This window comes from Poromitra crassiceps (genome assembly GCF_964638095.1).
Source record: "Poromitra crassiceps genome assembly, chromosome: 14".
NCBI classification, from domain to species: Eukaryota; Metazoa; Chordata; class Actinopteri; order Beryciformes; family Melamphaidae; genus Poromitra; species Poromitra crassiceps.
Genome location: NC_139633.1, coordinates 3,850,934 through 3,878,332, shown reverse-complemented (window position 1 = coordinate 3,878,332; position 27,399 = coordinate 3,850,934). Strand labels below are relative to the sequence as shown.

Below are 27,399 nucleotides of genomic sequence, written 5' to 3'. Positions count from 1 at the left end.
AAAAAAATGTAAATGCACGACAATTGCAGTCACAGGACTGATTTCCATTGTTAGTGCCCCTGCCAGATGATACAGGCTTAGAGTCCTGGTAGGGGTAATGGGATAATACAATGGCCTACATGCTTTGAATCCCTTAGTTTTAGCTATGCAATGTTCTAAGCAGACTGGATGGCATGCAGCAGAAGCAGATGATAGAACGCTCATCCATAAGAGACTTGAGACTTGACTTGGACTTGTGACCAAAGACATGAGACTTGACTTGGAGTATAGCTAAAAGACTTCAGCCTTGACTTGGGGACTCTAGCTCAAAGCCTTGAGACTTGCCCGGGCCACGACCCATTGCTGCGCAGCAGCTATCATTTTCTTTGTTCTACTACTTGCTCTCAAGTATGATTTAATTTGATGACATCATCAGTGATGTCACAATGCCGATGTCACTAATGACATCATCAGTGATGTCACAAATCCAATTGCTCAAGTGACATCACTGATGACATCATCAGTGATTTATGACATAACTGATGACATCACTGATGACATCATCAGTGGGACAAAACCGAGAAACCGAGAACAGAGCCCACCAAATTGCCCTCTGGATTTGGAGCGTTCATCTCATCCTCCTCAGGTAATATGAACATTGGGTAAGAGGCACCTGAGGGAAGTTGTCTTCAAACACATGAATGAGACCTGGGGATTTGACCTTGTTAAGTGCAACTGAAGGTGTTAAGACTTATTGCAATTGTGAAGGACTTTGAGTCCTTCAGTTGGCATTGTAGCTCATTTTAATCTCTTGACTGGCAAGTAGTGTCATGATAGATGTGGTCTATCTATAATCTCTGTATGATTTGAAATTGAGTAGCTTACATGGACATTTAACTGTTACTAGCTGCAGTGTCGTCCATTCTCCTGAAGGTATCGCTGCAAGGGAGACATGTTTACAATGCAGATTGCTAATATTGCCTTCAGCAATTGGCAAATGGGGCCAAATCAATGTGGATAACATTCTGAAAGAACTGTCTTTTTGTTGTTGTTGTTGTTGTTGGTCATATTTGTTGCCAGTAGAGTAGTATATGTCCATGTATTCTCTGGTCTTAATACAACTCTAGTAGGCAACATGACAGCTCACTGTTTGGGCAATGTGGCTTGATAAGGTCATGTATTTGGCCACTAATGAGATCAGATCAGCACAAGAGTGTTCAGATGTTTCTTTGGGCAATGTTGCCTTCCAGCATTGCCCAGAAAGTTGACTAATTGATCACTGCCCCAGCAAGAGGCACTCGGAACAGCACCCCTCTCTTCTCATAACATTTAACAAGAACTCCGCTAGTTACATAAGGCCATGCCCTGGGAACATTGTGTGTGTGTGTGTGTGTGTGTGTGTGTGTGTGTGTGTGTGTGTGTGTGGGTGGGGGGCAGCCACGCTGATTGTTGTAGTCCCAGTGGGCAGGAGAGGGACCAGCGGAGTAGGAAGATCACAGATGGAAGTTGTCGTCCCTCTGCGTGGAGCAGCAGGGGCCCGAGCGGGCCGGTCCTGACGTGAAGGATGACTGAGACTGACGCAGGCTTATTAGTCCAGTGCTCGAGGAGCAGGGGAGGAACGGAGACCCGGGTGTGACAGTGACACACGGAGGCAGAGATATGGAGATGGTGACAGGGAAATGAGTTGTCCGTCCGATGTTTTGCTCAATAAAACCAACCAGTCTCTGGTCAGTCTATGTTGGCATGGCAAAGGTGAGACCGATGACCTTTTAGACCTCCTCCGCCTGCTCAAAAACCTGCCCGTCAAGTTGTTGTGCGAGCCGGCCAGCAGCCTGTCTGCTAGCAGCAGCAGCCACCCACGTCGTTCAGCAGCCACAGCAGCAGCCCAGTTTGCCAATCAGCAAGCTGTTAATTGTGCCTGCTGCCAGTCGCTCAGACAACCAGCCCGTCTCCAAGTCTGCCAGACAGACAGACAGACAGACAGACAGACAGACAGACAGGCAGACAGGCAGCCTTTCACAGACAATGTATTGCAGGAAGGGTGAGAGATGGGGGTCGTAAATCCCATAGCCTGCATTCTGTATCATTGTCCAGGTTGCTTCCATGTTAAAAATAGCACCCCCCCTGCAGGAGCCCGGCTCATCGGACTCGTCCTGTACTATCGTTGGTTTTTACTAGCTAGCGTAAATATTTGAGAGAGGCCGTGGTGGGAGCTGCTGCAGTGACGCAGGCTCTGGAGCTCCAGACGCCATGTGCTCTCCCCACTGTTGACTTAGTCAACGTCAGGACCTGTGTGGGAGCGTTTGGGGAGATAGCAGCCAGGGCACTCAGGCACTCAGGAACAGGCCCCGGCTGGGTTGTATCTCGGGGACAGACTTTGTTGTGTTCGCTGAACCTGCCTTTCTGTTCTCTCTCTCTGTACTCTCTGTATTTAAATGAGACTGTAACCAATCAAAATAAGCCCCCTCGGTCAGGTTTGTAAAGCCTTGCCAATTATTTCACCTGCGACTGTTTCAAAGTGTGTAGCGTGTTTACCTCTCTGGTGTGTTTACCTCTCTCTCCTTTGATGTATTTCCAAAGTGGTTATACCAAGATTTTTCCACTGAGGCTATTTTGAATTGTTGATGCTGTTTGTAAGACTTGTACAGCAATGCTGATGCCCTGCTTTTAGCGAGAAGGGGAGTTGGAACAGATGGGAGTAGTATCTATTTGAGGTTGGGCCTTTTTCCAAGAAACCTGACCCTTTATTAAATGGAGGAGAGAGAAAAAGGTTTGAACTCAGCATATATCTACATAACTGGCACCTTTTTCTGCACGCTCATGTTGAAGCCAATAAAGTGGAGGCAGCAGATGTGTTTCAGTGTGCGACGTCTTTGAGACAAATTACAGAGTCAATGGTCTCTTTCATTTACTATCCCACGTCACCGCAAAACCAGAGCCAAACTCCCATGTCATCTTCTTGGTGATCCCTCTCACCGAGTGTCGATGACAGCTTAATTGAATGGAGCGATACAAAATCAAACTGGCTTTTTATCTCCCAGAGAGTAAATTGGATATTCGCTTGGGTCAGACTTCAAATTTGGAGAAAAAAAAACTCAACGCTACCCTATCGTGTGATGTGTGTTTTCATGTCAACTGGTCCGATGATGGTCAGAATGGTCCAATTAGCCGAGTTTTTCTTGGCCAGTGTGGTGAAGGAGTAAACTGTAGAAACATAAACATTTGTTTTTGTCGTCTGCCGAGGCCGTCGGTGTGCCAGAGCTCCTAAACATGGCGGGGCACAGCGATGAGGGGCGGGGCACTGTGATGAGGGGCGGGGCACAGCGATGAGGGGCGGGGCACAGCGATGAGGGGCGGGGCACTGTGATGAGGGGCGGGGCACAGCGATGAGGGGCGGGGCACAGCGATTAGGGGCGCGGCACAGCGATGAGGGGCGGGGCACAGCGATGAGGGGCGCGGCACAGCGATGAGGGGCGGGGCACAGCGATGAGGGGCGCGGCACTGTGATGAGGGGCGGGGCACAGCGATGAGGGGCGGGGCACAGCGATGAGGGGCGGGGCACAGCGATGAGGGGCGCGGCACTGTGATGAGGGGCGGGGCACAGCGATGAGGGGCGGGGCACAGCGATGAGGGGTGGGGCACAGCGATGAGGGGCGCGGCACAGCGATGAGGTGCGGGGCACAGCGATGAGGCTGCTCATTTCTTACTGGTGTCATTGCTTCATCCTAGAAGCCAGTAAAGAAGAGCCAAACTATTTTCACCTCGACTCATTGTTGGAAGTCGAATCCATATTCCTCCAGTCCGTATATCTTCAAGACTAAACTTCAGCTAACTCTACCAATACTTTAGCTTTTAATAGTCGTTGATTATTACCATCCAAAAGTTGGATATAAATCTGTTATTCTAGCTTGATCAAACATAAAATGTTTTTTTTTTTCCTTCTCTTCTCAGATCCAGAATGACCTTCACTGGTTTGGCCTTAGCGAGTGTCCACCTACGGACACGGAGTGTCTGAAAACAACCAGAGACCATCGCTCTTCTCCATCTCAAGAGTCTCCTAACAGTGTGTAAGGACTAACAGTGTGTAAGGACCACTGGGAGGACGAGAAGCAGTCAAGGACCCTTTCACTCCCGCTCCGCCTGCAGGAAGATAGCAGTGAGAAAATAAGCCGTGTGGATTGAAGAGGTGCTTAATGAATACCGAGCAGTCCTGAAGTAAACGCTGTGTGTTTGTGTACGTCTGTGCGACCATGTGGACACTCGCTACGACTGTCCGCTGTCTCCTGGCGGCTGTACTGCTATTGGCCGCCCAGTGCACCCCCCTCCAATCAGCGACGGCCACTGAGGATGATGTCATACCGCGCATCAGTTTCCCGTACAGTAAGTCACGACTATATTCCCTTGTGCGTTTGTTGTCAGTTAGAGATGATTATTTTCAGTGTATTGCAGGAAACTAATTGCTCGCCTGGATGCTGTTATAATAATAGGTGTTATAATTAAGTACGTGGAGAAATTCACACACTACCAGTCAAACGTTTGGACACACATGATTGAATGCACTTTTCATCATAAGCCATTTTCATCTAAAGTCTTATGCAAAAGTCAAATGTTAAAAATGTGTTTCTTAGACAAATATACACATAGCGTATGAACCTCTTTCCAAAGCCTTTGTCCCACTGTGATGTCATAAATCCCACTGTGACATCATCAGTGATGTCATAAATCTGACATCACCAGTGATGCTGGTCTCATTGGCCACACAGCAGCCGAGCTGCGGGCAGCGGCCACGCAGCGAATGCGAGCTGCAGGGCCAGCTTGGCAAGCTGCGGGCGAGCCTAGGAATTGGGCGTGCGAAGCACACAAGATCCCTAGTGTCTAAATATTATTCTAAAATGTAAAACATAGTAATAAAAATAAAGAAAAATGCAAGTGCCCAAACCTTTGACTGGTAGCAACAACAACAACAGCTGTAGCAAGTGTGCAGCCAGCCACCCACCGCAACTTAGTATTCACAAGGACACACACGCTGATAGTGCACAAACGCCTGCAGACACACTCAAGTTCTCATAAACACATGCAATTATCATTTAGTATCCTCAGGGTTTTTTAACGGATTACATGTCTAACATTTCTCTTGTTCTGCCAACTGCTGAGATGGCGGCATCACTTTGCACAAAATTGACTGTGGTTTTGTTCCACCCTGAGCCTGTTTGACAGCAAAACAGTGGCTGATGCAAGCATGGCATGTGACTGCTAGCTTAGCGTTACTCAGGTGAAAGCTCAGACAATGTGTCATGTGACTGCTAGCTTAGCGTTACTCAGGTGAAAGCTCAGACAATGTGTCATGTGACTGCTAGCTTAGCGTTACTCAGGTGAAAGCTCATACAATGTGTCATGTGACTGCTAGCTTAGCGTTACTCAGGTGAAAGCTCATACAATGTGTCATGTGACTGCTAGCTTAGCGTTACTCAGGTGAAAGCTCATACAATGTGTCATGTGACTGCTAGCTTAGCGTTACTCAGGTGAAAGCTCATACAATGTGTCATGTGACTGCTAGCTTAGCGTTACTCAGGTGAAAGCTCATACAATGTGTCATGTGACTGCTAGCTTAGCGTTACTCAGGTGAAAGCTCAGACAATGTGCCAGCTGAAGGCCTGGTGTCGGATTGTCTCGTCATCAGTTTTGTACATTCAGACCCAAACGGCAAAGCGTGACTGTTTCACATCCTCCCACACGCAGGGCCCCTCCCAGACGCAGGGCTCCTCCCCCCCCTCCTGCCTTGTACCAGTAACACGCAGGGCCCCGCCCCTTCCTCCCTTGTACCAGTAATCGAGCGTCTCGTAATGCTTAGCCAAGTGCAGCAGTTTGTCTGACAAATAAACGAATGTCTTTCCTGGCAAACCGGCTGGACTGAAGACCCTTTTGCACCTGAGTTGATCAGTGCACGTCATTATTCCATGCACACACTGCAGCACTCCTCTCATTATGAGAACTGTGTGGATTAAACCATCATTTAAAAACAATCATTGGAACAGGCTAACAGCTTTTTGGTACAGTAATTGATCGATGCATTATGGTGGTTTGATAAATGGGGGGGGGGGGGGGGTGAGAAAATGGAGACAGCTGTTTGAAAGTGGCTTAGAGGGGAAATGGTTGGATTGTTTGAGTGGCTTTCAGGGAAATGTCACTCAAGGGTCAGGACTGTGTAGATGCGTTTTTACACCCTGCAACAGACAGTTCTGTATAGTTGACCCGTTGGTTCCTACAGCGCTATGCAATTAGCTTCCTGTAGTGTTTTCTGCAAATGCAGTCATACGGACAAATACGCCCATCCAGAGTATAGGCTTATCAGGATAGAGTGTGTAGGAGGCGTGTCAGCCCCTGTAATCACTACCTGTCTGAATGTGAAGCTCCTCCTCCTGACTGAGGCTTATTTTCCTCACCTCCGAGCCAACACCATGAGCAACACCATGAGCAACACCATGAGCAACACCATGAGCAACACCATGAGCAACACCATGAGCAACAGTGTTCACATGCACCGCTTCACAATGGCTTTACTCATCCTCAGTAGCAACATTACCGTTATCTTGTTGTTTCTCACAGAACCAAGTGAATCAGCACAAAGCTGCTTTCCTGCAAATCCCTGTTTTGCAAACCACCGATGTTTTTTCCCACCACTTTCCTCCACTCAGCATTCATATTAGGCACGGCTCCCTTTGCCCTCAGCCGACACAGACACAGCCGGATCGGGACATGAGGAGTGATGATTGGTTGGGTTTAGGTATGGAGAGTGATGATTGGTTGGGTTTAGGTATGGAGAGTGATGATTCGTTGGGGACACACACACACACACACATTGGGTTTAGGGGTTTGTTTAGGCATGGGGAGTGATGATTGGTTGCGGGAGGTGCAAGCAGGGGGACTACTTTCCTTGGAAAAGAGCTGCCAACAATGTGGCTATATACTAGGTTTGACCTAGTCTTGTTCAGAGACAACACCCTCTTCAGCTGATAGTGTGGCGTTGAACCGTGGAAATCTTATCCAAACGTCAGCGACACTGTTTCCTCCGTTCCACTCCAGAGAGTACAGCCTTTGTATAAACAGGGTCTGTTCTACAGCATCACTGACATGCTATGTGTGTCCTATGGAAATAAAGCTGAATTCAATACCAGGCCATTGATACCAACATGTAAAGTGGGGGACCCCTTGAAACCCCCACTTTGGTTTGTATAGCCCCCAAGAAAAGGAGGAGCCAGACCGTTTTCTAGAGAGAGGAGCCTTCCTTCTACAAGGCCTTTTTCCTGGAAAGGCATACCTTCTCCCCCTCGCTCGCTCGCTCTCTCTCCTCTCTCTGGCTCTCTCCCTCTCTCTCTCTCTCTCGCCCTCCTCCTCTCTCTCTCTCCCCCCTCTCTCTCCCCCCTCTCTCTCTCTCGCTCTCTCTCTCTCTCACCCTCCTCCTCTCTCTCCTCTCTCTCTCCCCCCTCTCTCTCTCTCGCTCTCTCTCTCTCGCCCTCCTCCTCTCTATCCCTCCTCTCCCTCTCTCTCTCCCTCTCTCTCCTCTCTCTCTCTCCCCCTCCTCTCTCTCTCCTCCTGTCCTAATGAGCAGGCTAATCTGCCATGTGTGTGTGAGTGGTTTTGTGCTTGCTGCAGTGGGAGTGCTTGTCTGTTTTTCATTATGGTTCTTGAGCAGAGAGGCAGCAGGCAGCCCAAAGCATGATGGGACATGAAGGAGCAGGCGATGGCTTAGGCATGTCGCGTGTATCAGGCATGTCGCGTGTATCAGGCATGTCGCGTGTATCAGGCATGTCGCGTGTATCAGGCATGTCGCGTGTATCAGGCATGCCGCGTGTATCAGACATTTAGAATAGTATTTGTTGAGGCAGTGTAGATTTACAGACAGTCCTGTAGTCTCTCACAGACACACGCTGGCTCCCACAATCTACAAACGCTCAGGCCTCACGCCTACCCGTCTGTACTTCAGTTCTCAAAGTCGGTCAAAACTTAAGGCAGGATGTCCCGGTCAAACATAAAGTCCAATCACCTGCCTCGTTATGTTTCCAAGATTCCTGATTGGTCCAAACAATACCAATGAACTTCCTTCCAGTCTGAAGTGTTTTTAGTCTTTGGAAGATGATCACTTCCCCTGTCTGTCTCTGGAGCGTTGGAAGAACATGGAAGAGAGGCAGTGGCTTGAGAGACCAGCAGTCCTGTGTCTTTATTCTGAAGTAGAGTTTGAATCTTCTATTGAAATAGTGACTGGTTTCTTCTTCCACTTGACAGTGTTGATGGATAAGAGAGAGGGCGTGACTTGTGACATGCAACACAGGTCATGAGACAGCTGACAGGTGTCATGCCTTGCTGCACCACTAGGAGTGCTCATTATATTTCTACTTCTGTGCAATGCAAAGAAAAGAATCGGCACAGGAAGGAACATTTTCAGTCTTACCACTTTCACACAAGCTGCTAATAATAGCTGAGAAAACAAATCAGAATGTCCCTTCCAGCAAGACAGCCCCACTACCCAGCATGCTGTGCGTGCCCAGCTGTGCGTGCGTGTCCGTTCCCGTTCACGTCTGCTCCGTGTTCAGCATTCTCTCATGCGTGTGAATCCAGTGACCTTGGCAGTGTGTGTGTGTGGATTCACTGTGGAGGGAGGGGAGGGGAGGGGGCGGGGCCAGAGGGGGCTCAGGCCAAATACTCGTGGGGTTTTAGACACGCTCCGATGCTCACCTAAAACCTGCCACAGACACGCCCACCGATCCTGAAAGAGACACGCCCACTCCTCCTGAAAGAGACACGCCCACTCCTCCTGAAAGAGACACGCCCACCTCCTCCTGAAAGAGAAGCGCTCTGCGGCTTCCAGCAGAGGTGGCACTCACACAGGGTTCACATTATCGCTGCTGTAAATACGATATCCCTGGAATGCGCGTTTTAACGAGCCAGTTACATTTCTTTGCATTCTTAGAGATTATAGTTTTTGTTTTTTGTTCATGTTTCTAACAATTGGCCAAGTTAGTAGTTAGTTTATGGGATAGGAATTCTGCCAGATGACAGGCACTAGGTGCCATTTTCTTTATTTGGAAGAGAAGATTATCCAGAAATGAAGATTTGATTGACAGCTGCATGTCGTGATATGATTGGTTGAAATGGGGTAGAAATTTGATAGTACAGGGTGACGTCAGCAAACTGTACATTACTGTTATCAATGAAATCTTGAAAAATGAACTTTTGATGTGAAAAAGTGTGGAAAACTAAAGCAATTATATTTTTGTGATTTTTTTTGGCATACATTATTAAATAGGTGCACTGCATCATACCCAGGTATTTGAACTAAAAGAAAAGAAAAGTCATTTTTGGGTTCGCCTCGACTTTAAACATTGTATCATTTTATATTCTGACTCTTAAACAGGCGCTGCTTGTTGCAGTGATTTGTTTTGTGTTCACATTGGCTGTCTGTCAGAGAGAAAGCATTTAGCGTGTCCAAAGCATTCAGCATGAAGAAAGACGTCCAATAAATACACAACCTTTTATCATAGGGCCTTTTATTGCGGTTCTTAGGGGGGGCAATATTTAGACTCACAGCTGCTATCAATATCACACACACACACACACACGCACGCACACACACACAAAACACACACACACACACACACACACACACACACACACACACACACACACACACACACACACACACACACACAATACTTATTAGGCATTACTGGTTTGACATGATAATTACTTTCTTCACAAATACCCAACAACAAGATAGCATGTTGGTGCGTGTTGGTTGACTCTAGGTTAAAAGTTCATATTGACAACATTTTTCCTCGTTAATCTCTGTCATGGATTTAGAAAAATTCCCCAGAACAGAAGTTTGTTTTTCTATGTATTGGAGTAATGGGGGTGCAGTAAAGCTGGCCAACTCCATGTTTTGATGATCTTATAGTCAGAGAGTTGAAGGATTTGGTGAAAGTCACTCTTTTGGTAGAAATCCTATCTCTTGTCTCATTCATGATGAGCTCCTGTTTAAACAAACACAGGCTATAGGTTGCTATAGCAACCCGTGTTCAGTTAGCATTGTAGCTACCTACTAGCTAACAATGCTAACCAAACATGCTGAATGCTGAATTTCACATATTGCTCTAATCAGAGCGAAACATAGATGACACAAACACATATTAACTTTAACATTACATAATTAAGACATCAAATTTTGTGTTAAAACGTTAACAAACATCTTTATAATAATTCTGTGATTAGCATTAACGATACAAGTCGCCATTGTGATGTGTCTGTGACGTCAACTCGGACAAAGCGGAGCTCTGGATGATAGCCGAATTTCCGATCTGTAATTCCGACCTGGACAACCGTTCAATTAACTTTTTACATGTCGGAACAAGCCTTTTCTGGCGGTCCGAGTTGTCTTGAACGCGGTATAATACTGTTATCATTCCTGCTCTTATGGGAATACATCTGACACTGGAGTGGCAAGAGTTAACTGAAGAGATGATCACTGCACACACCCGTGTGTGTGTGTGTGTGTGTGTGTGTGTGTGTGTGTGTGTGTGTGTGTGTGTGTGTGTGTGTGTGTGTGTGTGTGTGTGTGTGTGTGTGTGTGTGTGTGTGTGTGTAAAAGGCCAGCAGCAGTGAGTTGACGCTTGTGTGCTTGACCACTTCTCCTCCTCCTTCGCCTCAGATGGTTCACGCCTCCACGTCGTCATTAACTCTTACATATCTACCACACATAATATATATATATGTATATATTCGATTAGATTTTGTTTAAATCCTTACATGTAGAAATTTCATTTTTTCCCCCATCTGGCAACAAGGGGGTGCACATGAAATCCGGGGCACCAACGTAAATTCGCCAGTGCATAACAGGCACAGGCAGGCCCCTTTGGATTGTGGGCGGGGAAATTATAGCAAGTCTAGTCTATCTGTCAGTCTCTCTGTCACTCAGTTATGCCTACCCCACACTACAGGATAATTTGCAAGATTATGGCCAAGATTCCCCCCTCCCGATTTTCTCGGGGGTGCTCCCGATTTGAAGCGCGTCGGGCAGATAATCTTCCCAAATGATCCTGTAGTGTGTGGGGTTCAAAGATTCACAATCGGGAAGACTGCCTCTTCCCGATTGTGAATCGGCCATATCTAACATGTTAGATATTTACAACCCGACAGGCGATTGCATCTTGAGCAGAGAGCCAGTAGTAGCTGCGTTTCCATTAGTTTTTCGCAAAATAAACTGGTCCGCGTCCACCCGCAGCCCCGCACAGAAACAAAGAACGAGGAAATTGTCATCGAGGTGAAATACCGGTGCGTCTTTGAACGGGACGGAAAACTAATGCTATACTGCAAAGCATGTAGCCTACAACAAGCGCTTAGGTCTCAGCTTCCCGCATCGCGAGTGTCCGCACGGAAAAGTGAGTCAAATCAGCAGACGCGCCCCTCCACAAGACACCTGTGCAGACGGTTTTCGCCTGGCCGTGCACAGTAGGCCTACTAACACCCCGAATGGACGCGGCTGTCCGCGCAAATATTAGTTAAACAAATCCTTTCAGTGCAAATGCATTATTAAAAAAAAAAAAAAAAAAAAAAAAAATCGAAAACGAAATGACACTACTACACCCGGTGCGCACACTGAATAGGCATTTTAAAAGTTAACGTCGAGCCCTGCTTCAAGGTGAATCTTCGGCATAATCTTCTAGTGTGTGGGGTTGCGTTTGAACAGACGCGATTGTGTGTGTGTCCCAAGATTGAAATGTTAAAAAATCGGCTCTCTCTGTCCTGTAGTGTGTGGGCTCTCAAGATTTTTATAATCTTCAAGGATTTGAAAATCCTGTAGTGTGGGGTAGGCATTACTGTTTACTGTCTCTCTCCAGCACTCTCTGTGTATGTCACTCGCTCTCTGTCTCTGTTGCTCTCTGACCTACTGTAGTATCCAGGAACCGGTAAGCTTTCAGTGGTGACAGACCCACAGACAGACCGTTGGCACTCCATTGCGCCACTGCTGAGAGAGAGAGAGAGAGAGAGAGAGAGAGAGAGAGAGAGAGAGAGAGAGAGAGAGAGAGAGAGAGAGAGAGAGAAGAGAGGAGAGAGAGAGAGAGAGAGAGAGAGAGAGAGAGAGAGAGAGAGAGAGAGAGAGAGAGAGAGAGAGAGAGAGAGAGAGAGAGAGAGAGATGAGAGAGAGAGAGACGAGAGAGGAGAAGAGAGAGAGGAGAGAGAGAGAGTCCCTGAGTGCATCAGCGTGACACCTCTAACAGCCCATAATTGCAGAGCAGCACATCATGGCTCGTTCTCTGCTTTTTAGTGGCATCTAGTGTTTTAAGTGCTTAGCTCATCCTGTGTGTGTGTGTTAGGGCTGCACAATTAATCGTATTTTCATCGTCATCGCAATATGAACATGCGCAATAAAACACCCCGCAAAGACTGCCTGAAACGCAATGAATAATAACAAAAGTGGTTTTATTTACATGCATCATGCATTCTCACTCAGCATCTGATCATTTTGTCTTGTGTTGTAAATCCAGCGTACACCTTTCCCTTGCAACAGTGCGCTCCACCCCTCTGCCAAAGCCCAAACACGCTGTGTGTAGTTTCAGCTAGAGTCAGTGTGTATTTCATTTCTTTATTCAGTGGGCATAGGCTATGTTTGGGGCCCTATGTTAGCATTATTAAAGCAGAAAGACATAGGAACTGTATAGCTAATATGCATACTTTAATATTTGTTTAATTATCGCAAGTCGTATCGTCATCGCTATATTGAACAATGTTATCTCACATCGCAGATTTTCCTCATATCGTGCAGGCCTTGTGTGTGTGTGTGTGTGTGTGTGTGTGTGTGTGTGTGTGTGTGTGTGTGTGTGTGGTCGGCTTCAGATCTGTTGTCCATGTGTAAAGTTTCAGGATTTTCCAGGCTTTCGGAAACAATTCTCAATTTCCAATAAAATCCCAGTTTAGTTCAACACATCCAGGATATCTTTGAGTTGGCCGGCTTCAGATAACAGTAGCTGTTAGCTTCAGATAACAGTAGCTGTTAGCTTCAGATAACAGTAGCTGTTAGCTTCAGATAACAGTAGCTGGATGCTTCAGATAACAGTAGCTGTTAGCTTCAGATAACAGTAGCTGTTAGCTTCAGATAACAGTAGCTGTTAGCTTCAGATAACAGTAGCTGGATGCTTCAGATAACAGTAGCTGTTAGCTTCAGATAACAGTAGCTGGATGCTTCAGATAACAGTAGCTGGATGCTTCAGATAACAGTAGCTGTTAGCTTCAGATAACAGTAGCTGTTAGCTTCAGATAACAGTAGCTGGATGCTTCAGATAACAGTAGCTGGATATCAACTGGCTCAGTCAAACCAGGATTTACCCACATATGCTGCGCGCATACACACAGGAAAGAGACGGGAAATAGCCAATCACATACAAGAAGGACAGATCCAGATCAAAGAATTTCAGAATCAGCTTCATTGGCCAAGTATGTACCGATACAAGGAATTTGACTCCAGTTTACGTTGCCTGTCAATTAGGGGTGGGAATCACCAGATGCCCACGATACGATACTGAAACGATACTTGAGTCACGATACGATAGTATTGCGATACTGCGATATTTTCGATATTGCGATATATCGATATTGCGATATATTGAATATTGCGATATTTCGATATATTGCGATTTCTTACTTTTTCAACTGCAAATGATGTCCCCAAAGGAAAACTTTGTCAACATCTGGTTTATATAAGAACAATTTTTCAGTCTGTACATCTGACTTCAACCATTTTATTGCAGCAACATTGTCAAGTAGACAGACCAACAACTTTCATAAAGTCATGTCATAGTTGCATGCACCTGACAAACTGAACTGTTTGTTACAGTCTACTTACAGTCCACCTTAACTGGATGTGTGTGTGGACTACTGTACTTATGTAGTTTTTGCAACTTCACTTCACTTACACAAAACATTTTGTGCAGCCCATTCAGTAACTGGGGAATTTGTAAATGACTGTTATGACAAAACTGTTACTGTTAAAACAAAATGAAAATATGCTACCGTTTGTTTACTGCTGGCCTTGGAACTAAAGTTTATAGTAGCCCGGTGGCCTGGCATGGCCTGCAATTTTTTTTTTTTTTTTTTGCAATATCGATACAATATCGTCAGGCAAAATATCGCGATACTGTGGTGTATCGATTTCCCCCCCCCATCCCTACTGTGCTATCATAGCTGCTGACTGTTACTGCACTATCCATCTCCTCCCCCCCTCCCCTCCCCCTCCTCTCCCATCCCCCCCCTCTCCTCTCCTCTTCTCTCCCCCCCCTCCCCTCCTCCTCTCCCCTCTCCACTCCTCTGGTTCCCCCCACCCACCCCGGTCAGCGGTTGCCTTTTATACACGTCCCAAACAGCCAGGACAACGCGATTGGCTGGCTCAGATTTGAACAGATCTGAGCCAGCCGATTGGCTGTTATCCTGTGATGACGTAATGTCCTGTGCCCCATGACCGGATGGACCATATATGGACTTCCTCCCCCCGACTGGCTGTGCTATCATAGCTGCTGACTGTTACTGCACTATCCGTCTCCTCCCCCCCTCCCCCCTCCTCTCCCATCCTCCCCCTCTCCTCTCCTCTCCTCTTCTCTCCTCCTCCTCTCCCCTCCTCCTCTCCCATCCTCCCCCTCTCCTCTCCACTCCTCTTCTCTCCCCCTCTCCTCTGGTTCCCCCCACCCACCCCGGTCAGCGGTTGCCTTTTATACACTAGGGCTGTCAATTTCCCTCTATAATCAAATTCGAATTTCAGTGCTTTATACATTTTAATATTCGAATTATATTCGAATATTTTAATTAATTTTTAATTTAATTTAAAAAAAATTTTTTTTTTTTTTTTTTTGGTCTGAGTGAATTGTTGTCTTCTCTTATGTTATGTTCTGATTCTAAATATAGCTGAATCTTTGGGTTTGACCAAGTAAAACTTTTTCTAAGCATTTTACCAAATGTAGATGGAAAAGTGAATGGTGGATGAATATTCAAAATAATATTAGGCTTATCACAAATAGTCCAGCAATGATGTTTATTTAAGAAAACATGTTCCTTGTACAATGTACATACATTCATTGCATTAGAAAATAGGTCAGATAACCAGAGCTTAGTTAATATTCATCAGTGATGTATTGGTGCTGTCTGAAATGCTAAAATAAAATAATTGATAATAAAAAAAGACACAGCCTTTGTTTGAGCTCCTTATCAATAAACAAATAAGTAAACTTTGCCAAAACAACAATGAGCCATGAACGAAAAAAAATCTGTCACGTATTGCACTTAAGAGCTACAGGTTTACATTCAGTATAGCAGCTTCAACAGTCAACTTCAGTTAACAATGAATGAACATACATTTTAAGAGCTACAGGTAGGTTTACATCAGTATAGCAGCTTCAACAGTCAACTTCAGTTAACACTCTTTTCTTCAAGTATGTTGTCAGAACTTGTCACTGTTCTAGTGTTCTAAAAAAAAAAAAAAAAAAAAAAAAAAAAATCGTAAAAAAAAATAATAATAATCGAATTTCGTTCATAATTATTAAATTCGAATAATATTCGAATATCAAAATTCGTTTCAACAGCCCTATTATACACGTCCCAAACAGCCAGGACAACGCGATTGGCTGGCTCAGATTTGAACAGATCTGAGCCAGCCGATTGGCTGTTATCCTGTGATGACGTAATGTCCTGTGCCCCATGACCGGATGGACCATATATGGACTTCCTCCCCCCGACTGGCTGTGCTATCATAGCTGCTGACTGTTACTGCACTATCCGTCTCCTCCCCCCTCCTCTCCTCTTCTCCCCCCCTCCCCTCCTCTTCTCCCCCCCTCCTCCCCCCTCCTCTCCCGTCCTCCCCTCTTCTCTCCCCCCCCTCCCCTCCCCTCTCCACTCCTCTGGTTCCCCCCACCCACCCCGGTCAGCGGTTGCCTTTTATACACATCCCAAACAGCCAGGACAACGCGATTGGCTGGCTCAGATTTGAACAGATCTGAGCCAGCCGATTGGCTGTTATCCTGTGATGACGTAATGTCCTGTGCCCCATGACCGGATGGACCATATATGGACTTCCTCCCCCCGACTGGCTGTGCTATCATAGCTCTCCCCCCTCCTCTCCCCCTCTCCCCTCCTCTCCCCCTCTCCCCTCCTCTCCTCTTCTCTCCTCTTCCCTCCCCTCCTCCTCTCCCCTCTCCCCCTCCCCTCCCCTCCCCTCCTCCTCTCCCCTCTCCACTCCTCTTCTCTCCCCCTCTCCTCTGGTTCCCCCCTCCTCTCCCATCCTCCCCCTCTCCTCTCCTCTTCTCTCCCCCCCTCCCCTCCTCCTCTCCCCTCTCCACTCCTCTGGTTCCCCCCACCCACCCCGGTCAGCGGACGCCTTTTATACACGTCCCAAACAGCCAGGACAACGCGATTGGCTGGCTCAGATTTGAACAGATCTGAGCCAGCCGATTGGCTGTTATCCGTGATGACGTAATGTCCTGTGCCCCATGACCGGATGGACCATATATGGACTTCCTCCCCCCGACTGGCTGCGCTATCATAGCTGCTGACTGTTACTGCACTATCCGTCTCCTCCCCCCCCCCCTCCTCTCCCCCTCCTCTCCCATCCTCCCCCTCTCCTCTCCTCTTCTCTCCCCCCCTCCCCTCCTCCTCTCCCCTCTCCACTCCTCTGGTTCCCCCCACCCACCCCGGTCAGCGGTTGCCTTTTATACACGTCCCAAACAGCCAGGACAACGCGATTGGCTGGCTCAGATTTGAACAGATCTGAGCCAGCCGATTGGCTGTTATCCGTGATGACGTAATGTCCTGTGCCCCATGACCGGATGGACCATATATTATGGACTTCCTCCCCCCGACTGGCTGTGCTATCATAGCTGCTGACTGTTGCTGCACTATCCGTCTCCTCCTCTTCCCCCCCCCCCTCCTCTCCCCTCTCCCCCTCCTCTCCCATCCTCCCCCTCTCCTCTCCTCTTCTCTCCCCCCCCTCCCCTCCTCCTCTCCCCTCTCCACTTCTCTGGTTCCCCCCACCCACCCCGGTCAGCGGTTGCCTTTTATACACGTCCCAAACAGCCAGGACAACGCGATTGGCTGGCTCAGATTTGAACAGATCTGAGCCAGCCGATTGGCTGTTATCCTGTGATGACGTAATGTCCTGTGCCCCATGACCGGATGGACCATATATGGACTTCCTCCCCCCGACTGGCTGTGCTATCATAGCTGCTGACTGTTGCTGCACTATCCGTCTCCTCCCCCCCTCCCCCCTCCTCTCCCCCTCTCCCCTCCTCTCCTCTTCTCTCCTCTTCCCTCCCCTCCTCCTCTCCCCTCTCCCCCTCCCCTCCTCCTCTCCCCCCTCCACTCCTCTTCTCTCCTCTGGTTCCCCCCACCCACCCCGGTCAGCGGTTGCCTTTTATACACGTCCCAAACAGCCAGGACAACGCGATTGGCTGGCTCAGATTTGAACAGATCTGAGCCAGCCGATTGGCTGTTATCCGTGATGACGTAATGTCCTGTGCCCCATGACCGGATGGACCATATATGGACTTCCTCCCCCCCGACTGGCTGTGCTATCATAGCTGCTGACTGTTGCTGCACTATCCGTCTCCTCCTCTTCTCCCCCCCTCCTCTCCCCTCTCCCCCTCCTCTCCCATCCTCCCCCTCTCCTCTCCTCTTCTCTCCCCCCCCTCCCCTCCCCTCCTCCTCTCCCCTCTCCACTCCTCTGGTTCCCCCCACCCACCCCGGTCAGCGGTTGCCTTTTATACACGTCCCAAACAGCCAGGACAACGCGATTGGCTGGCTCAGATTTGAACAGATCTGAGCCAGCCGATTGGCTGTTATCCTGTGATGACATTAGTCCTGTGCCCCATGACCGGATGGACCATATATGGACTTCCTCCCCCCGACTGGCTGTGCTATAGGGGTGGGAATCACCAGATGCCCACGATACGATACTGAAACGATACTTGAGTCACGATACGATAGTATTGCGATACTGCGATATTTTCGATATTGCGATATATCGATATTAGAGCTGCAACTATCGATTCTTTTAGTAATCGAGTATTCTACCGAATAATCCATCGATTAATCGAGTAATCGGATAAGAACCCTTTTTTGTGTTTTCAAAGGCTTATCGTAAATATACACCAAAAAATAAGATAAATCTCTTCAAATAAACAACTACATTAGTTTCTTTCTTAGAAAAAACAACATTTTTATTTTTAAATTGCATAGAACTGGCAGTGGCACCATTCATCTTTTCAACCTGACGTTTGAGTTCTTCCAGTGTACAGCAACCGTTAAATAATATGAATGAATGGCTTACTAGCTAGTTTACATCCTTCATTTACCTTACAGCTGCATGACACACACACTCTTTCTCTCTCACACACACTCACTCTCTCTTTCTCTCTCACACACCAACAGGCTAGTGTGATCACACACACACGCACACACACACACACACACACACACACACACACACACACACAAAACGCTGTTAAATTAGCCGCTAACGTTAATAGGTTGAGCTTTGTATTTCTCACAGAAAACGGTCCAAACTTCTCAGAGAGAGCGGTCGGTATTCACTAAAGCCTTCATATCTCAGGCTCTGTAGTACATAGAAACATAAAATAAAAAGCATTTGAGAGCTTAACCCTTTGGCTTTTCGTATTATATTTGCTCTAATGTTAATTTAAAAAAAAAGATCTTTAACCCAAAAAAATAAAAATAAAAATATTCTAATGCATTTTAAGAAATGTTAATAAAGATTACGGCAAATGTAACCCTTCCAAATAAAAAGCCACGGGTTTAAGCTGTCAAATGCTTTTTATTTCATGTTGATAGCTACTATACAGGCTGAGGAAATACTTTCTGTTAAACCCTTGACAATTACTGCAGCAACGTTAGCGTTAACGCGTTAACGTTAACGATCTCTGTTTTGCAGTCGTTGTGAAGACAGTGAAAAGCCCCGTTATCTAACAACTACAACGGCAGTGAAACAACTTATCCAGCTAACGCTAGCTAATTAAATAACGTTACCTGATGTTGTAGTCAATGCCTCTCTCAACGTTACAGCTGAGGAGGTGCTGCTAACGTTACCTGCGGTGCGCTGCCTGCTTCATTCACCCTCAGCCTATCTAGTAATACGTTACAGTCTTCAGCATTTAGCTACTGTAAATATATCTTGTGTTTGACCATGCTTCCTCAAGTTTGAGGTGTTTCCCTGGCCAGCTTTGCAATTCACATCACAAATGTTGCAACCAGTGTTGTCTGAGTCTATCTTGGGAAAGTGTAGCCACATTTTCGGGTGGTCCTGTTTGTTGATGTTTCAGGTAGAGTGACATACTGACGTAACGCGCTCTCGCGTGTTGCCTTAAGGTTCCGTCGGAATTTCTATTTTACCCACTCTCTTCTATTACTCAGATGCGTGTCGAGGCGAATCATTTTGGCCTCGATCAATTTAATTATTCGAGTTATTCGAGGTACTCGAGGAATCGTGACAGCTCTAATCGATATTGCGATATATTGAATATTGCGATATTTCGATATATTGCGATTTCTTACTTTTTCAACTGCAAATGATGTCCCCAAAGGAAAACTTTGTCAACATCTGGTTTATATAAGAACAATTTTTCAGTCTGTACATCTGACTTCAACCATTTTATTGCAGCAACATTGTCAAGTAGACAGACCAACAACTTTCATAAAGTCATGTCATAGTTGCATGCACCTGACAAACTGAACTGTTTGTTACAGTCTACTTACAGTCCACCTTAACTGGATGTGTGTGTGGACTACTGTACTTATGTAGTTTTTGCAACTTCACTTCACTAACACAAAACATTTTGTGCAGCCCATTCAGTAACTGGGGAATTTGTAAATGACTATTATGACAAAACTGTTACTGTTAAAACAAAATGAAAATATGCTACCGTTGGTTTACTGCTGGCCTTGGAACTAAAGTTTATAGTAGCCCGGTGGCCTGGCATGGCCTGCAATTTTTTTTTTTTTTTTTTTTTTTTTGCAATATCGATACAATATCGTCAGGCAAAATATCGCGATACTGTGGTGTATCGATTTTTTCCCCCATCCCTACTGTCAATGTACTCACATGCACACACGCACACATGCACGCACACACACATTTCATTGATAAAATAGTTTGTGGATAGATACAATGAGGCTGTCACAAGATTTTCTATTCATAAAGTTGGCCTCGTCTCCAGTAATGGAATATGAATAAACCGACATTGAACCAAATACTGTCAGGAATCCAATTAAATGAAGCCAGCGTGCAAATTAATATGCAACAGTAACGTTGTTTAATCCATGAATAATAGGGTGGATGAAGCAGCCTACCTGCTGTATCTCTGATGTCATGAATGATCCTGGAAAACAACGTGGTTCTACTGCTCATGGTTATTGTGATTTTGAGTCCATATCAGGGGCCTTGAAGGAATGGTGACTCCCTGTTTCCAGAGAGCTGATTGGTCAGAATGCGGGCCTTTCATGTGTTTTGATCCAAAAAAGAATAACAAATAAAAGGGAATGTGTATGTAAATGGCATATTGTAACAGTAACAGTCCTGTTGGTAGTCCAGGTGTGTGTCTGTGCATGTGTAACAGTCCTGTTGGTAGTCCAGGCCTCCGGTGTGTGTCTGTGCATGTGTAACAGTCCTGTTGGTAGTCCAGGCCTCTGGTGTGTGTCTGTGCATGTGTAACAGTAACAGTCCTGTTGGTAGTCCAGGTGTGTGTCTGTACATGTGTAACAGTAACAGTCCTGTTGGTAGTCCAGGTGTGTGTCTGTACATGTGTAACAGTAACAGTCCTGTTGGTAGTCCAGGTGTGTGTCTGTACATGTGTAACAGTAACAGTCCTGTTGGTAGTCCAGGTGTGTGTCTGTACATGTGTAACAGTGACAGTCCTGTTGGTAGTCCAGGTGTGTGTCTGTACATGTGTAACAGTCCTGTTGGTAGTCCAGGTGTGTGTCTGTACATGTGTAACAGTCCTTTTGGTAGTCCAGGTGTGTGTCTGTACATGTGTAACAGTCCTGTTGGTAGTCCAGGTGTGTGTCTGTACATGTGTAACAGTAACAGTCCTGTTGGTAGTCCAGGTGTGTGTCTGTACATGTGTAACAGTCCTGTTGGTAGTCCAGGTGTGTGTCTGTACATGTGTAACAGTCCTGTTGGTAGTCCAGGTGTGTGTCTGTACATGTGTAACAGTCCTGTTGGTAGTCCAGGTGTGTGTCTGTACATGTGTAACAGTCCTGTTGGTAGTCCAGGTGTGTGTCTGTACATGTGTAACAGTCCTGTTGGTAGTCCAGGTGTGTGTCTGTACATGTGTAACAGTCCTGTTGGTAGTCCAGGTGTGTGTCTGTACATGTGTAACAGTCCTGTTGGTAGTCCAGGTGTGTGTCTGTACATGTGTAACAGTATGCCACCATTAACTCCTCTTTGCAGCAGAATCCTTGTCACACAATGCAAACACTGACTGGACCTATTAAAGCTGTCAATCTCTGCTTATCTGCACCGTGCAGCTTTCACTCTGCATATACATGCTGTGTACACACACATACAGTATACACACTCAAACACAAGCAGAAGAACACACACACACACACACACACACACACACACACACACACACACACCATCTCTTGTATGTAGACGGGCCCTTCCATTAAGTTGAAAATTGACCCTCAAACTGAACAGAATGGACTAACCCAGCTGAGCTAAAATGGGAGTAGGATAATTATGTGAAATCAGTTGTAGGATGGAGGTGGATGGATTTTCCCTTTTGAATAAGTCTGTTGCCCCCGCATTGTGCCACACCCTGAACACCCCACCCCCCCCCCCCCCCCTCTGATTCAATGTGCCCACTCAGAGTCATCGCAGGTCTGTGCCCTCAGAGTGAGTTCAGTACACTGTTGATGTGCTGCTGACTTGGCTGCAGCAGCAGGGACCCAGACTACTCGAGGCAGATAAATGTCACTGACAGTGAAATACACATCACTTTGCCCAAACGATCACCAGGACCACAACGTTATTATGACCTTGAAGTGCCTTCAGTCGGCAGCTCCACTAGCAGCTCCACTAGCAGCTCCACCAGCAGCTCCACCAGCAATATATCAAGTCCATTGTGGGAACATGTCAAACAGAGAGCCTGCAGAGCCTTGAAGATGTGCATGGCTGTTAGGGGTGTCAAAAATAATCGATTATAAGATGCATCGCGATGCGGACGTGCACGATTCTGCATCGATTCACAAATGTCAAAAATTGATTATTATTTATTTTTTATTTTTTTTATTTTTTTAAAATAATCAAATAAAATATAATGGAAGTACATGCAGTTGTTTATTTCAATTATGGATCATAATACAATGCAATTCCAAATGCACTTTTATTTTAAAAGTAGCCACAAAGTGAGAAAAAAGAAAGTGAGAAAAAATAAATCATGTATTGCGGAAAAAAGTGATGCATCGGTTTAAGATGCATCGAGATGCATCGAGATGCATCGATAATCGTACTCGAATTGAATCGTAGCCCTCTGAATCGTAATCGAATCGAATCGTGAGGCCAGTGAAGATTCACAGCCCTAATGGCTGTGTGTAGAGGACTCGGAGTGGGAATCACAGAGTAACTCACAATACGATGCTGTCATGATACTTGGCCCGCCATAACGATGCTGTCATGATACAGCGATTCTGCCATAATCGATACAGTGCAAGAAATAAATACCCCAAAAAAGAGAAAAAGCAGGAATGAGGTATTTATCCACAGCAGTGACAACAAAGTGCATAGTGCCTCTTTAACACACACTGACTGCAACTTGCCATGACTCCATGTGTGAAATTAAAGTGTTTCGAGGAAGGATACAAAATAATGTCTCAAATCTTCTCAATCTGTGCAAATCAAGTTGACAGAAAACAACAACAACAAAAACACACAGATGAATGCAAAAAAATACACATTTCAGGATAAATGTCACGATATGGTATCGCACAATACGCCACTGCCAGATTTATCGATAATGTATCACAAGAGGATCACGATCGATATTTTGATATTTTGTCCCACCCCTAGCCGTGTAGCGTTAGCTGGCACTGGGCAGAGCCAGAGAGGGTTTTTGATGAATGTGTGTCTTGTGCGTGTAAGATAAGCAGAGCTCCGTCTGAGTTGAGTATCAGCTGTGCAGAGCTCAGTGTGAGATGAGTATCACCCGTGCTGTGCTCTGCACTCTCCTCTCCTCTCCTCTCCTCTCCTCTCCTCTCCTCTCCTCTCCTCTCCTCTCCTCTCCTCTCCTCTCCTCTCTTCTCTTCACCTCTCCTCTCCTCTCCTCTCCTCTCCTTCACCTCTCCTCTCCTCTCCTCTCCTCTCTTCTTTGTCTCCGGTGGCCCTGTGCCTTGTGACTTGGCTTTATGCATCTGGGCCATGTTTATGGTCGGTCCTGTGAGGAGCGTCTGGGCAGGAGGCGTAGACCCCACATCATCCTCGGAGTCCTTGGGAGTGGTGTGAAAGTGAAGGAGAGGAGGTTGATCCTGCCCCCTTTTGCCCTGAAATATGAGGCCTGGCAAAGAGCTGGCATGTCTTTTATTACCCGGCCAGATTGTGTCTGCAAGCTGGCACCCTCTGATGATATCTTAGTCGACTCACTGCAGAGTAAGCACACACACACACCAGACACACACCAGACACAACACTGATGTAGATGACTCACTGCAGAGTAAGCACACACACACACCAGACACACACCAGACACAACACTGATGTAGATGACTCACTGCAGAGTAAGCACACACACACACCAGACACAACACTGATGTAGATGAGGGGCTGCAGTGGTGTGGAAATCTTAATTGATGCCTCTGTGGTATTTTGAAGGTCTGGTTTCATCAACAGAATTAACATGATTCAGATTCATTTATTTATTAAGATTGTGGAATTGTGAAAATCAATCATTGCTCCTATTGTCATATAATGTACATATGGGGGACAATTTCCACAAACAAACTAATGTCTAACTGTTAGACATTAGTTTGCTGACATGCAGAATTGTAGATATGAGGTACAGATCAACAGGTTGTCGTATGCATCTTCATTCATTCAAGAAGTTTGAAGTGTCTGGGATGTGATGTGATAATGTGATGTGATGAGATCATAGGGCTGGGCGATATGACCAAAATCTCATATCCCGATATAAGTCATTTCATATCCCGATACCGATATATATCACGATATAGCATATTTTCTGTAAATTCTATTTATAGTTTATATAAAATGACCACATGGCCATTTATTTATGTAGCAGTTGAACCAGTTAAAATGTTGTCAAACCTCACAAAGGATACATGCATTCAGAATACAGATAAGCATGGCTATTCTTTACAACACAAATAATAATAATTAGTTGCAGGGCAGTAGAATGAAACACAAACTGAACCACGCCACCAGTTCCATTTTCAAAGAGGACACTAGCATTTGATGCGTTTGATTTAAGCACTAATTTGGAATCATATCTAAAAGCTGACACTAGGCGGCAGTATTTCTTTAGTCAACGTCAAAATACCTACATGTTCAGTAGAAGAAGAATAAAACGGTAGAAGAAGACGGTAGAAGAAGAACAACGTTAACCAACACAACTCACACAGGAAAAGCTAAAGCTAACGATAGACGTTTTGTTGTCAGCCCTCAAGGGATTTCCTTGGGATGATGAGAGAAGATGTTTTGCCAGGTTTAACGTTAGGAGGACACACGCAAATATGGATCAAACGCGGACTTATACAGCGCAAATGCCTGGGTAGACTAGGCGGACGGAATGGAGGTAACATCTCCCTGCTCTTTAGCCTACTCACGGCTGATTTGTGCCACTTATAAAGGGACACAACGGGCTTGTTGACACAGAGTCTGGTGCGTATGTGGACTGTGGACGTGAGTAAAAAAGAAAGCACAGCGTCATCCAAATGACGGACAATATTGCCGTAAAGAGTGTGATTTGCAACACAACGATATAAACGATAGAGCATCATATCAAACGAAATACATTTTCTATCGTCCAGACGAAATATATCGTCATATCGCCCAGCCCTATGAGATCATGTGATGTGATGTGATGATGTGATCATGTGATGTGATCATGTGATGTGATGTGCTCATGTGATGTGATGTGATCATGTGATGTGATGTGATCATGTGATGTGATGTGATCATGTGATGTGATGTGATCATGTGATGTGATGTGCTCATGTGATGTGATCATGTGATGTGATGTGATCATGTGATGTGATGTGATCATGTGATGTGATGTGCTCATGTGATGTGATCATGTGATGTGATGTGCTCATGTGATGTGATCATGTGATGTGATGTGATCATGTGATGTGATGTGCTCATGTGATGTGATGTGATCATGTGATGTGATGTGCTCATGTGATGTGATCATGTGATGTGATGTGATCATGTGATGTGATGTGCTCATGTGATGTGATCATGTGATGTGATGTGATCATGTGATGTGCTCATGTGATGTGATCATGTGATGTGATGTGATCATGTGATGTGATGTGATCATGTGATGTGATGTGATCATGTGATGTGATCATGTGATGTGATGTGCTCATGTGATGTGATCATGTGATGTGATGTGATCATGTGATGTGATGTGCTCATGTGATGTGATGTGCTCATGTGATGTGATCATGTGATGTGATGTGATCATGTGATGTGATGTGCTCATGTGATGTGATCATGTGATGTGATGTGATCATGTGATGTGATGTGATCATGTGATGTGATGTGATCATGTGATGTGATGTGCTCATGTGATGTGATCATGTGATGTGATGTGATCATGTGATGTGATGTGCTCATGTGATGTGATGTGATCATGTGATGTGATGTGCTCATGTGATGTGATCATGTGATGTGATGTGATCATGTGATGTGATGTGCTCATGTGATGTGATGTGATCATGTGATGTGATGTGCTCATGTGATGTGATCATGTGATGTGATGTGATCATGTGATGTGATGTGCTCATGTGATGTGATCATGTGATGTGATGTGATCATGTGATGTGATCATGTGATGTGATCATGTGATGTGATGTGATCATGTGATGTGATCATGTGATGTGATGTGCTCATGTGATGTGATGTGATCATGTGATGTGATGTGATCATGTGATGTGATCATGTGATGTGATCATGTGATGTGATGTGATCATGTGATGTGATGTGATCATGTGATGTGATCATGTGATGTGATCATGTGATGTGATGTGATCATGTGATGTGATGTGATCATGTGATGTGATCATGTGATGTGATCATGTGATGTGATGTGATCATGTGATGTGATTATGTGATGTGATTATGTGATGTGATGTGCTCAGGGCCAGTATGATTTCTCTCTCTATAAACACAAACAGAGCAGATGCTTTCCTATTCCTTAGTGATCCATAATGTTCTCTAGCTGCCTGATCAAACCACATGGTAACAAACAGCTTCTGTGCTGCTGGAGAACAATCAGCCCATCTTTAATCTCACCTCATTTGCTGAATGGATATAATGTGCCAGTAGAGAAATTACTTTCAATCACTGCATGTTGTGTTGTTAGTGTTGCTTTATGCAATACTTGCATGCTGTTCTCCCTCCCTCCCTCTGGACACAAATTGGCCAATTTCTTTTGGGTGCCTCTGTGATAAAACGTGCGTGCGGCGTTAAATGAGCACGGGGAGTGAGACAGAATTGACCCAAATTGTCTTCCAGGCTGAAACAGTAGAAGTGGTGTACACAGCAATGCAGCATGTTAGCTTTAGCAGTGAAGTAGCCCTGGTGTTGCTGGTAGGTGTGAGGTGATGGCTGAGGCCCCAGCTTGGGGGACAGGCAGCAGATGAAACAGGCGTGTGATGAATGGACCTGGAGTCTGGCTGTGAAACGGCTGTGTTGGCCTGTAATTGCTGCAGCTCCCAATGGATGCCCAGCATTCTGCCAAAAGCATGTCAAAACAAACACACAACCCAGCTGCTGTACCATCAGAGACCACAAGGAGTCTCCTGAAGAACTGCACCTCTGTGGCTGGTCGCAGTCAAAAAGTACGCCTGCTTAATGTTTGTAACTGCTAAAGTAAAGACCTTTTGCTCTTAACTCATTCATGGCCAGTTTAGGACTGCCAATATTTAGCACAGGCCAAAGATTTTCATAATTGTTGGTCATCTTTCAAGACCCACAGTAAATTATCTATTAGCACCAGAGTGATTTGCAATACCTCAAAATGAAGATGTACGTCTCTGGGTTCACCAGGAAAAAAAAAGTGAGCTTTTAGCATGTTCTGTACTCTACTTATATCCATTTATATACACCCTGTTTTCACCCAAAAGGTCTCTCTG

At 45.7% G+C, this 27,399-nt stretch overlaps 1 protein-coding gene across 1 annotated transcript in view; it reads left to right on the top strand.

The window, feature by feature from the left end:
* Positions 1-4,229: 4,229 nt before the first annotated feature.
* The window catches only part of LOC310788819 (semaphorin-4B-like), a gene marked incomplete at both ends in the record, with an annotated part of 56,316 nt that continues 33,146 nt past the window's right edge, over positions 4,230-27,399 (top strand). The window contains one exon of the mRNA XM_083650393.1: positions 4,230-4,359. Coding sequence (XP_083506519.1) covers positions 4,230-4,359 — 130 coding nt within the window. The remainder of the gene's footprint in view (positions 4,360-27,399) is intronic.